The sequence below is a fragment of the Lemur catta genome, chromosome 15 (genome assembly GCF_020740605.2).
Source record: "Lemur catta isolate mLemCat1 chromosome 15, mLemCat1.pri, whole genome shotgun sequence".
Classification (NCBI taxonomy): Eukaryota; Metazoa; Chordata; class Mammalia; order Primates; family Lemuridae; genus Lemur; species Lemur catta.
This window is the reverse complement of record NC_059142.1, coordinates 52,528,342-52,542,091: the sequence shown is the minus strand read 5'-3', so window position 1 is coordinate 52,542,091 and position 13,750 is coordinate 52,528,342. Positions and strand designations below refer to the sequence as shown.

The 13,750-nt window shown below is 41.2% G+C and overlaps 1 protein-coding gene across 2 annotated transcripts in view; it reads right to left on the bottom strand.

Moving 5' to 3' along the window:
* UNK (unk zinc finger) overlaps positions 1–13,722 on the bottom strand; it is a 35,190-nt gene extending 21,468 nt beyond the window's left edge. The window contains exon 1 of one of the 2 annotated variants that reach the window (XM_045569944.1): positions 13,515–13,722. In XM_045569944.1, the coding sequence (XP_045425900.1) occupies positions 13,515–13,618 (104 nt within the window). In that variant the 5' untranslated portion in view covers positions 13,619–13,722. The remainder of the gene's footprint in view (positions 1–13,514) is intronic. The other variant, XM_045569945.1, reaches the window with a different exon arrangement.
* Between the last annotated feature and the right edge of the window lie 28 nt (positions 13,723–13,750).

Sequence of the window (13,750 nt, the reverse complement as noted above, 5' to 3'; positions counted from 1 at the left end):
TTCCTTTGCATTCACATCATGATGCAAAATCACTGCTAGAACCAGTCTGCATTTGGAAAATGCATCCACAGTAAACGTGTGCAGGAATGGAGAGTTGTCTTTGTTTTCACTTTTGACAGCAGAGAAAGTACATGCGGCAGCTTAATAGGACATGATTTAAACATTAGTGGTCGTCAAAATGACTTTATTGCAGCATAGGGTTTACATAAGCACTGTTTTGCTTTATAATTTTAGGTTGCATTCATTAAGAAACATTACCAAGTCTGTAGCAACAGCTAATTTCTAAAGCCATTCAGCATACAGTAATAGTGGATGAGAACAATTTTCATTCAGAAAAATGTCAATCTCAGACCTGAGCTCAAGAAATTGCAAGAAAACTTTACCACTGTTGTGGAACGGCATGTCAGAACATTCAGCATCTTGGCTAGATGCGGTGGCTCACACCTGTAATCCTTGCACTTTGGGAGGCTAAGGCAGGTAAATTGCCTGCGGTCAGGAATTTGAAACCAGCCAGAGCAAGAGTGAAACCTCCATCTCTACAAAAAATAGAAAAAATTAGCCAGGCATGGTGGCAAGAACCTGTAGTCCCAGTCACTCAGGAGGTTGAGGCAGGAGGATTCTCTTAAGCCCAGAATTTTGAGGTTGCAGTGGGCTATGAACACGCCACTGGCAGCACTCTAGGCCTGGGCAATAGAACAAGACCCTGTGTCACCAAAAAAAGAAAAAAGAAGAAGAAGAAAAGAAAAGAAAAGAATAGGCCGGGCGCAGTAGCTCACGCCTGTAATCCTAGCCTTCTGGGAGGCCGAGGCGGGTGGATCGCTCGAGGTCAGGAGTTCGAGACCAGCCTGAGCGAGACCCCGTCTCTACTAAAAATAGAAATGAATTATCTGTGGTGGCTCACGCCTGTAATCCTAGCACTCTGGGAGGCCGAGGCGGGTGTATTGCTCAAGGTCAGGAGTTCGAGACCAGCCTGAGCAAGAGCGAGACCCTGTCTCTACTAAAAATAGAAAGAAATTATATGGCCAACTAAAAATCTATACAGAAAAAATTAGCCGGACATGGTGGCGCATGCCTGTAGTCCCAGCTACTAGGGAGGCTGAGGCAGTAGGATCGCTTAAGCCCAGGAGTTTGAGGTTGCTGTGAGCTAAGCTGACGCCACGGCACTCACTCTAACCGGGGCAACAAAGTGAGACTCTGTCTCAAAAAAAAGAAAAAAGAAAAGAATATTCAGCTGACAAATTCATGGAATTGATGTCGATTAAACCTACATGATTGAAATTCATCACTAACACTAATAGTGCAATGACACATAATAAATTCAAATATTTTCTGCAAAGTACCTGTTGATGAATAATGCAATGAATAACCTTACATTTTCACAAGCTTTGTAAATTTGTCCAATTAAATCTTTTTCTGCTCCACACATATTTTTCCCACTATCAGCTGTAAAAGATATCAACTGACGACACTGCAGGTTGTGATGAATTAGTGTTTTAACTTTTTTGAAAATATTCTCACCTGTAGTTGTTCCAAGCCAACTACTCATGGATGCTAATTCTTGTCACTTCAAATCTGACATTGACTCCATGATTCATAAATAAGCAAAAGCTAAACAGTAACAGTATCATCTGTGGATTCATCAGGAGCCAAGGAAACTACAAGAAATCATTTGCCATCTTTTTAAATTGACTACTCCTGCTACTCCCAATGTCCTCAACATTTGGAGTAACTGTTCCTGCTGAAAGGCTAACACTCAAAACAAATTTGTTTTCTCTGGACACACTTCTTCAGCTGCTGCAATCAAACACAATTTAATTAACTCAACATCAGTAACTGGCTTTTCTTGCTTGACTAACAAATGAGCCAGTCAAACTTACTTCAGCTGTATCCTCATTTTCATTTTTGTGAAGAAATTCTGCTGTGATAAATATTCCTTTTAAGTTTTCTAATGTTCCTGACTGTTGCTTTCCTGTGAGTTGGGGATACGGTGATGAGTGCTTGGTCTGGTGATGGCTGATGTCAGCCCAGCAATCTTTATTGGGTGCTTTGCCACCAAATTTGACAACAAAATAACCCACACTCCAAGTGCCTTAAAAGCACAACATTCCAAGTCCATATTTTCCCTCCCATTTTGAGAGGAATGCATTGGTAATAAAAAATAAATAAAATGCTGTGGTATGCTGATAGGCACAGCACAGGAAACACTGATGAGAGCACCAAGCAGCAGTGCAAAGTGATTGAGTGCCACGTATGGTCTCTGTGGCAACTAATCAACTCTGCAGCTGTGGCACACAGGCAGCCACAGATGATAACGTAAACAAAAGAGCACAGGTTCAAATAAAGCTTTACCTATGGACTCCTTGAAGTTCGTATAATTTTCACATATCATGAAATATTCTTTTTCAACCATTAAAAAATGTAAAACCTGAGGCCGGGCACAGTGGCTCATGCCTGTAATCCCAGGGCTCTGGGAAGCCGAGGCAAGCGGATCGCTTGAGGCCAAGAGTTTGAGAACGGCCTGGGCAACACAGCGAAACCTCATCTCCACAAAAAATAAGAAAAATCAGCCGGGCATGGCAGGGCACGCCTGTAGTCCTAGCTACTTTGAAGGCTGAGATGGGCAGATAGTTTAAGCCCAAGATTTGGCGGCTACGGTGAGTTAAGACTGCATCACTGCACTAGAGCCTAGGCAAGAGAGCAAGACCCTGACTCTAAAAACTAGGAAAAAAAAACAAAATAAAAGTAAAAACCATTCTTAGTTCATGCGCTACACACAAGCAGACAGCAGGCTGGATCTGGCATGAAAGCCCCTAGTTTGCCGATCTCTGCTCTAAAGGGTTGGTATGCCCCAACGCATCACACCCTCGTCTCACATCTCCGTACTTCTGATCATGTTGTCTCCCGTGTCTAGATTACCCTTCTGGCTTCTCTGCCCTGAGGGTTCTCTAACCCTGCCTGCCCCCTCCTGTGTTCCTACTGCACCATGTGAATACAGCTGGTACCGTCTTACGGCAGTCGCAGTTGATTCTAACTGCTTTGTACACAGTTGCGTCTATTCACCTCTGTACCCCTGCTGAGACCTGGCCCATGGCAGGTGCTAAGGCACGTGCTAAAGTGGGGAAAAAAAAAAAAACAGAAAGCATTCCAAGCGGTGTAAGCCTTCCAAGGAGTACAAAGCAGCGCTGCACTAGCCCAGCAAAACATGAAGACTCAACTCTAACCTCTGACTTAGACACTCCTGGCAACTAAGAAACCAGTAACTATCTACTTTCCACAATGTCTGCTCAGCCTTGTTCCGCACCTGAACACTAAAATTGAGATCTTCAGCCTCATAAGCAGAGTAGAAAAGCAACCAGTGGACAGCTGACCCTCCCTTTGTAATTGTTGCTAGGAAAGTGTAGAGGACCACTACAGATGTATTAAGTTCCTTTTTCTGTTTCCTCCAACAACTAAGGGGTATTACGATGACTACTTGGCAGAAGCCGGGTACAACCTAAAGATGTATTAAGTGAAAGAGAAAAAAATAAAAGCATATACCTTGACTATAATTAGGTAAAATATATGCAGAAAGAAAAACTGGAAGGAAAAACCCATCCAATATTATTGACATTAGCGGTTATCTTACCTTTTCTTTACTTTAATTATGATTAATTATTTTAGAATTCAAAACCAAAAACTCATTAGGAAAGAAATACATGATATTAATGGCAACCTGACAGGGAATCCATCCTGATCCAAAACGAAAGGAAAGACATGTGTTGTTCATGAGCCAGAAGAGTTCTCTTACGTTAAAAGTGAACTGTGTGGTAAATCTTGTTGTAAAGTGAATGACTGTTTGAATGTCGTCCTGTTTATGATCTGTAAAATCTGATTTGGGCACATCCATCGATTTGAATAGAGGCAAACAGGCAAGACAATGATGGCCTCTGAAAGACTGAGACAAACCAACAGAGACGGTGCTGCAACACCAGAGCTGCGCAGCACTTGGTGACTCCCAAAATGCACAGTGAACAGCAAGACTAGAGCCCAAGAAAAGGGGCCACAGACTGGGCCAACAGAATCAACTCCCTCCGGACGTCAGACGTCCTTTGCCGGGAGGACGCAGGCCACGAGTTTTAAGCTGGAGGGGCCAGCAAGGAAGCGCCTGCTCCCAAGGAGCCTGCTGCTTTCCCGGCCAGTCAGCAGTCACTCCTCACGAGTCTCGTGCCAACTTGACAGATTTGCCTATATCCCTAGTAAACCACCCATGTTCATCTTTATTACAGATAGTCTTATAAAAACTGAATTTCATCTTTTTCTACAAATATATACAAACTTTAACATGGAAATGGAATCTTAAAAATACAAGAAATGGCCCTGATCTTAAACATTCTTTTTTCTCTTTTAATTTTTTTCTCCTTAAACATTATCTATTGAAATTTAACCATAATAAGATAGCATTCTGCAACTAACACCAAAGGAAAGGAAAGGAAAAAAAAGTAAACAAACCTGTCATTGTTGAAGATTATACTGTAGTAGCCAAAGGCTCAAATGACACTTATCAGTAATCTACTGTTTTCCATATTAATATTGACCCTACCGGCTACTTATTTTCTTCCCCATATATATCTTCTAAAACGAAATTTAGTCATGGAGCTCATAGTTCATGGCTTATCAAAGATTCTTCATTTTAAGTTTGAGAATATTTTTTGTTTTGTTTTCTTGAGACAGGGTCTCACTCTGTTGCCCAGGCTAGAGTGCAGTGGCATCATCATAGCTCTGTACAGCCTCAAACTCCTGTGCTCAAGCATCCTCCTGCCTCAGCCTCCAGAGCAGCTGGGACTACAGGTGTGTACCACCAAGCCAGGCTAATTTTTCTATAGACACAGGGCCTCACTCTTGCTCTGGGTAGTCTCAAACTCCTGACCTCAAGTAATCCTCCCACCTCGATCTCCCAAAATGCTGGGATCACAGGCGTGAGCCACCATGCCCAGCCAAGAATAAAATATTTTTTAATTTCAAAGAGATATAAGAGCATACCAGCAGATTAGAATTCTAAATTATTTATTTTTATCCAAGTGCATATGTATTTCTTATAAGCTGCTGAAAATCTTCCCTTATTTTTGAAAAGTTGTTAGGTAAACTACTAGCAATCCTACATTCAATATTTACAAGGACATATATACATGTTCTGTGTAACACCAAACAAGACCTAGAAACCATACAACTTTGTAACAATAATCACACCAGTGGGAGTTTACTAAAAAATGGCTTTTAAAAAACAAGGCCAAATAAAGCTATAATTGGTGGTGAGTAAATATTTAGATGAGTCCGAAATGATCCTGATTTAAAACATTCTCTCTGGTAGAAAAGCAAACTCAGAGAGTATTATTTAGGCAAATAAAATAAGTGTCTAGTGAATTTCTGAGGTATGAACCTTTAATGCAGCCTTTGATCCCATAACCAGCCTTTAGCCAAAGAGTAAATACAGTAAGATCTTAGGGCCAGTACGAAGCCCCTAGATATAATGAAACTATCCTACTACAGAGACATACACAGGAACTCACATATAAGTGGTACAGGCACTCAAGCAAGTTAGTGCTTTAAGGTGGAGAAGCTCCTCACTGACCATTAATATTTTAGCCTACTTTTCACTGCGATTCACTGGGGCTCACCTGTGAGCTCTCCTGGCCCTAAGAACTAGCAAGAGCCATAAAGGGTACAACACTGGTGTACAACTAGTCCTGGGTGTCCCTGGTCCCTTAATTGTCCCCTTGCCAGAAGAAGCCTAGAGCTGGTGAAAATAAAGGAGAGAAAATTCACGTGAGGGTCACTCAAGTCACTGATGGCTGGGGAATATGTGAGGAGTACTAAAAACCCTGGTTCATTCTTCCCCAAATTAGATAATACGTTGACTTTATTCAAAGTTTTTCTGCACATAGCTGGCCTGAAATGCCTCCAATTTTATGAACATGTTAGTATGTATATTTAAATTAACATTTTATTTTGTACATTGCTTTCTGTATAACAAAGTATTCGGCCCTATAAGAGTGGGTCAGTTTATTTATTTATTTTTTGAGACAGAGTCTCACTCTGTTGCCTGGACTAGAGTGCTGTGGTGTCAGCTTAGCTCACAGTAACCTCAAACTTCTGGGCTCAAGCGATGCTCCTGCCTCAGCCTCCTGAGTAGCTGGGACTACAGGCACGCGCCATCATGTCTGGTTTTTCTATCTTTAGTTGTTTCGCTAATTTCTTTCTATTTTTAGTAGAGATGGTGGCGGAGCGTGGGGGGGGTGGTCTCACTCTTGCTGAGGCTGGTCTCGAACTCCTGACCTCAAGTGATCCTCTCTCCTCTGCCTTCCAAAGTGCTAGGATTACAGGCGTGAGCCACCGCACCCAACCAGTGGGTCACTTTAGAATATACATCCATCAGGTATGATTCTAGCAGTTTGGTGGAGGCTCTAACAAAGACTGGATACTGAAGTAAGATTCAAGTGGATGTGGAAGAGAGGCCTGTCCTCTGAAGCCAACACTGACCCACACATGCCCTATGAAGTGAAGAATCTATTTTAGTATGGGTGCAGCTCAAGAAGGCATTTGATCAAGGCTGTTGAAGGAGGTAGCAATGCAACTGAAAGCAGTGGCTTGGGGCCTTGCTCAAATATCAGTAAGAACAGTACTTACACTGTACTAAGTACCAGGTACTGTTTTAAGCACTTTACATATATTAACTCATTTAATCCTCATAACAACCCTCTGAGACAGGTACTATTGCTATTCTCAGGAAACTGATACACAAAGAGGTAAATCACTTGCCCAAGGTCCCACAGCTAGTAAGTAGCCGAGCTGGGCTTCAAACCCAGGTAGTATGACCCTGGAGTTAGTACACTTAACCATCATGCTGTCTAGTAACTAAGCTTTTCTTAATTGAGATAAAGGGAAAACAAGAGTAGTCACAAACAAGCACCAATGACTCTCTAGAAGCTGTTTAGAATATGTCAGAGAGAGTTTTTGACAGGCTATGATTACAATACCATGAAATAAGTTACCAAAATAAAAACAGAAATGTTAACTCTAACATGCTGTACTAGTTATTTAATATATATTTTATGTATTCATTATAAAGTACTCTTACTTTGATAGTAATATATAAGTTACTTTATAATTACGAAATATAAGTCTCTAATTTATATTTAGATAGGTCTGATTCACAGAAATCCTAAAGTGGCAGGCTACCAAATGCCTGGCACCTCTTAACAATACAAGTGACATCAAAAAGATATAGAAAAGTTCTTACCAAAATTAATAAAAGCTTAGATATAGAAACTTTGCATCTAGATGAACATAACAATGAAGAAGAAGAAAAAAGAAGCTACTACTTGAATCTTTTAGGTCATAAAACACCATGCTAAAAGTTTTAATCAACCTCTTCTTTACAGAACATAACTACCTCTCTTCAGTGGGGGTAGTTTTGTGAATAGGCCAAAATTTTATAGGAAGGTGGGACATGGACCTTCCCACTCCTCGTTAGAAGTCATTTTGTTAGGACTTATGGTGGCCATATGCTGTTTCAAATGCTAACAGGAAACAAATGAGTCAACTTATGAACATGAAAAGCAAACTGTGAAATAAAGAATAAGGAAAGGAGAGAAAACAGTTCAATAAGCTCAGATGTGACATGATGATACTGTCACAGGCCTTATTATCTTCTTTATCTCCTAAATAAATTGAGCCACCAACAGGAAAAAAGGTCACCTCACAGAGAATGCTATGAGATTTTTAAGTCGCTAGACTCCTTTCCATCTTCTCCTCCTCCTCAGCTCTTGATACTGCTGTCAAATTCTACACACTGGCAAAGAAAAAAGGGATGAAAGTTGAGGGATTTTATAAAGAAATAATAAAAAGTTTGTTGTGATTACTTGAACTAATATAGTATAGCCACTGATATCATTTTAAATTCCTAAAACACATGGCCTGTCCTTAAAGAAATGCCCATGTGAACCTTAAAACAATCACCACAATACCTGAAGAATGGACTCTATTACATTTTAGCAAGACAGCAACCTTCTCTTCTGCCTCCCAACCACCCCAGGAAGTAAATGCCATTCCTTTTATAAAGGCATTGGTAAAAATCTGCTTGTTCCTTGTAATGACCATCAAGTTAGACATAATCTAAAGTATAACTGCCAACAACTAGGAGTCTCAAGTTTCTTTTGAGCATACACTTATCTCAAAAGCACCTCCACAGACTTATAACATGGGGGCATTCACCTAGAATAGATTAGATACATAGGGACCAAGCCATTGAAGAAAGCTGGGAAAAGGGCACCGAATTGTTTTGCAAACCACGGGCTTTCCCATACTGAACCGATGCTGCTGAGCATTGGCAATAGGCCATGTGCTCAAAGGCCTCTCTGTAGTAGTAAGGACTCATTTGCACTTTTTTTTTATTTAATCTTTTTAAAAAGGTGAGATATAATTCAGACAGCATAAAAACTCACCACTTCTAAGTGCACATTTCAGTAGTTTTTACTGTATTCACCACGTTATGTAACCATCATCACTATCTAATTCCAGAACATTTCATCACCCCAAAAATAAACACTGTACCTGTTATCCCATGCACTGATTTTACCCAAACTTTGTCCACAGTTATCTCTGCTGCCCAGGCAGGTATTTTAAGATGACTGGCTGGGGTGAATCTATAGAGTATCTATATGGTAAGAAAACAAGAAAACTACATTGTCCAGAAGATACTAAACCCAAATTCTTGGCATTTTTAGCAATTAGGCTAACATAATTTTTATACATTGGCTAAGAATGGCAGAGAAACTTACATTCAACATCCATCTTCACATAACACATTAGTGTGCCCCAAATTCATCCAACAGGTTAAAAGAAGGGAAGACAATCTACTAGGATTAGCCATAACTGTCCATAGTTGCAATTTCAAAATATAGAAGATGCATATGGATAGTGGAAAAACCTCCTTTAGTATCAAGCATAGCTGGATTAAGAAAACACAACAACAACAAAACAAAAAACTTAATCATTAACCAAATATTGCTCAGTCTGGGAAAATAATCACTAGACCAGTCCACTACTTAAAGTAATGTAGCTTTAAATGCAACCTTACTTTCATCACTCTTCTGACCTAGAGTCTTTCCTAATGAGAAAAATAACTTTTCGGCAAAGGTCTGGCAGGAAAGCCTGCAGATGTGTGTTGTTCAGCCTGTTGCAAGGCTCTAATTACCTAAGTGTGCTCATGGCTTCTAAGACACACAGGAAGGAGACCTCACCTTCAGGCATCAGGGTGTTGAGAGCGGGTGGAAGTGTAGGTCCACGAGGGTGTCTTGCTTTTGTGCACTTATCTGGGGTGCTATTTCCAGAGAAGGAGCTCCTTTATAGAGAGTGCCCAAGATGGATTTCTCTAAGTTGCTCTCAGAGTTGTCCAGCTGCCCTCACCAATAAGTCACAGTCTTTGTAGGATGATAGAAACCACCAGTCAAAGCAGATGCATATGGATTGTGGGGAAGCCTTCTTTAGTATCTAACATAGCTGGATTAAAACAAAAAAACTTAACCATTAAGCAAATCTCGACTTTAATTATTAATTTAGATTATAGCAAATATCGACTAGGTGTTAAGCTTAAGAGTCTACCCTTAGCATGGGCACTTAACACTTATTAATGAGGATTTTGTGGGTTTGATTCAAGGCCACAGTGAACCCTTAATTTTTGTACTGCAAGAAATTAGTTCTACTTGATAAACAAGTAAATAAAATACAGAAATGTTTATTAGTAATTTAACTCATTTTTGCTGAGGTTGCTTAGTAACACTTCCAGTGACTTCTGTTGTGCAGTAAGTTGTACTCTAGTAATATATTTACAATTTTATTGCAACTTACAATAATCACTTACATACATGTTCATTTCTTGGATTTTCCAAAACACAATCAAATGCAATCAAGTGAAGTTTGTGACATCTATATAATGTACAACTAACAAAATTGCTTCAGAAGAGTTATCTACGGAAGTACAGCTACATTATCTTTGTTTAATGATGCCAAGGAAACAAGTTTTAAATTAAAATGATGCCTGGATAGATGAGGCTAGAAAGCGTTTATCCTCTGTTTACCTATTAGAAATCACCCAGTGGCCAGAAAACTTCAACAAACACTAAACTAGAATTTCATTTTCCTTTAACACCAAGGCATTAAGAAGTCTGAGAATCAACTGCAATTACTACAGTTGAAGGAATGCAAAAATAACCTGTCTTTGAGGCATACTTCCTCTTATGGGGCAAAATAATGAGGTCAGAAATGTGGATATTTTAGATGGTAGTTTTTTGTGGCCTTTCAACTATACATTTTTAATAATATAGTTGTAATACTACGTAAAAAGCCAAAAGTTAGCTAAACTTGCAGATACATTTTGAGATGTAATTGCTACAAAACTTCCCATTCTTAAATGTTTTTATAAAACTCTTATAAAAGACAGACTTATTATAAAGCTGGATTAAATTCATTCTTTGTCAAATGAAAAGACAAATTACCTAGTAAAACAAGGTTACACAGTTCTTATATTGGAAGAGTATGAATATACATAATCACTCAGTGCTAATCAAATGCTCAGAGCTATACAACAGAGGATATTCTGACAACAGTTTTCTAAAAGGATTGGATTCTTAAGTGTAGCACAAGTGCCTGCTACACCAGTTTGCTGAAAGGATTATTCCAAAGTCTCCCTTAAAGCAAGATTATTCAAGAGTTTAGAAAAAAATACCAACAAAATAATTATCCTTCAAACTATGTTATGAATAATCCTCTTGGTTTAGGAAAAGGAGGGCTCAAACTTTAAGGACTTTAACTGAGACACAAGAATAAAGGGCAAGAAAGGGAAACCTACTGAAAGGTAATTTTTGCTTTTGGTGGATTCAACCATGTTTGCCAAGATTGCCATTATGATGAGTGAGACTGAACTTTCACACAAGTTTCTCTGGGTTTTTTCAACAACCACAGCATGTCACATAATTTCAAATAACATCAGGTATAAAAATACATAAAATTAATTAGTTAACATATAAGAAAGTTTAATTTGACAGGTAAAAAATACCAATATTCAAAAGGGGTCTACCTCTGTATTCAATGGGATCAATGGAATAGATATGGCCATATTCAGATTGAAACACTACTGGAAATTCATGCTGCAAGGGAGAATGAAAAAATGCTAAGCAGCTCAAAATTTTATAGCAAATACTGAAATTAAAATCAAAATGCTCCAGGCCAGGAGCGGTGGCTCACGCCTATCATCCCAGCACTTTGGGAAGCCAGCCTGGACAACATAGGGAGACCCCTGTCTCTACAAAAAATAAAAAACTTAGATGGGCACGATGGTACACACCTGTAGTCCCAGCTAATTGGGAGGATCAGCCCAGGCAACAGAATGAGATCTTGTCTTTAAACAAAAAAAAAAAAAAAAAAAGTTCCTGTCCCCTAACTCCCAACGGCAACAAGTTGGTAGGCTGAGGCAGGAGGATACCTTGAACCCAGGAGTTGCAGTCCAGCCTGGGCAACACAGCGAGGCTGTCTCTTAAAAAAAATAATAATAATTCAGAGCTGCCAAGTGTACTGGTGTCATCATATGCGTTCTCACGCTCCCTGCACCTCAGACGGGGGATGACAAGGGGATGAAGCTTTCCAAATCATCACAGCTTCTGAATGCCCATACATCTACCAATAAAGACAACTGATTTCTATCTCTGATTTTTGAAACACATACACGTGTGAACAAAGAGATAGGAATGACTACAACCTCCAATCATCTAATCAAGCATGGGCATTTCATCTACTTCTGTTGATTTTAAGGAAGTTCTAAGACACCTCAAGAGCCTGACTACTCTGTACTTACCCAAAGAAGGGAAAGACAGATTTTAAACAAATGAGCATCAAGAGGACAATGACTCAGATATTGACATTTACACAGCTGTTCACTTGTTTCATCTGTCAATTCCAAAATGATCTGAAAGCCTTTCTAATAGAGTCCATGGTATACTCAATGACAACACAACATAGAAATACAGGCTGCTAAAACCAAAACTCTCATTACTCAAAATGTGTTTGGTATTTTACTGGAAACCATGATCTAAGCAAAGAGTTATAAAGAAGTTCCAATTATGTGATGTTTTCAGATTTGCAAATCAAGACCACACTATTGTGTGACCACGCCATTCAACTCATCAGTATTCTCTGAAGTGAGACCATCTCACCAAAACAAACAACTGGAAGGGCTGCAGAAAAAATTCCAGTAGAAAGGACCAGCAAAGCATTGGCCATTTTAGAAAACTTATAGTTAACCTGAATGAGACTGCAGTCAAGAAGCTTACATGATTTCAGCCAATACCAGAGAATCCCACAAAGAAATCAATATACATCCTATAATCTATGACCGCCAGTCCAACAAGTTTCCCAGCATCTCTGTAACAAGCAAGAAGTCCTCCTGTCTACTTTTAGTTTTCTTTTCCAACTGATGCTTTCTGCTCTCGGTACACTGAACTTAATTTAAGCGTTGTTCAACCCCCCAGGTTCCAAAACCTCCAGCAGTTGGGGATCCTTCCATACATGCACATCACTCAGGAGCCCACGGGGATAAGAGGCACTCACAGAGCATCAGGGAAAGTGGAAAGCAATATTCTGCATAACAGGAGGAACCTCCTCTTATTCCTTTCTTCCACAGCACTTAGCTCTAGGTAGTGCTTAATGTAGCTTGAAATGAAATAAAGACAGGGACCTAAACACAGACACATGAAGATTTCCAGGAAGAGGTTTTTCCATCTTGCTGGACTCTTGTAGTGTCAACATCTACGGCTCCCACTAATGCCACACTTTGGCAGGGCCTGGGGACATAGTTGGACCCCCATCACCCTCGGAGTCCCTTGACTCAGGCTGGCTCTGCACAGCCCGCCAGGGGAATGGTCATGGGCACGCACCAACATGATTTCGTCTTCGAATGTTTATCTAAATCGACTGTTTAAGTGAATTCAAGCAAGGGTGGCCCTCGTGGACAACCTACAGGCCTTAGGACACAAAAAGCCTCCTGTGCACACTGCCTGGAGTTTCCTGACGGGACTTCACGCTAAGCATCCTTCATAGGTGATTCTAGGGCTGGCCCCTACGGAACTCGTCTGGGTCGTGTCTTGGACTTCGTATTGCCCCCAAAGTGCCTAGAACTGTGATTTTATGGTCCGAGGAACAGTTAGGCCTCGAAGGCCTAGCCTAAGGAGTGTGCACTCCGCATCCCAAGCTCCCGCCTTCCCGACTCGGCGGCTGGGGCTGAGTTTCCCGCCCCACGGCCCGACCAGAGGATGGTGGCAGTTAGAGGCAGTTGGGACCGGCCCCAGCAGGTTGGAACCGGTCTGGGCCGGGCCGGAGGAGGAAGGGGGGGAGGAAGAGGCCGCCTCGCGCTCTCCCTGCGCGCGTGACTCACGCTGGCCGCTGACGTCAGGCGTGCGCGCGCGGCGGGAGGGGGCTCTACGTACGTGTAGTGCTGCGGTTTCTCGGGCTGTGCCTGCAGCACCTGAGCGGTAGCGGCCGGGGGCGCCGAGGAAGCTGCGGAGCCGCCGGGCCCGGGGCCCTTCGACATGGTCCTGTCTTCCTGCCTCTTCGCCGCTCCCCTTTTATTATTCAGTCTGCGCGGTCCGCGCCGAGGGCCCAGTGCGCCTGCGCCGCGCCACGGGAACGTGAAGACCCCCCACACGGCAGCAAGGGTTGCTGG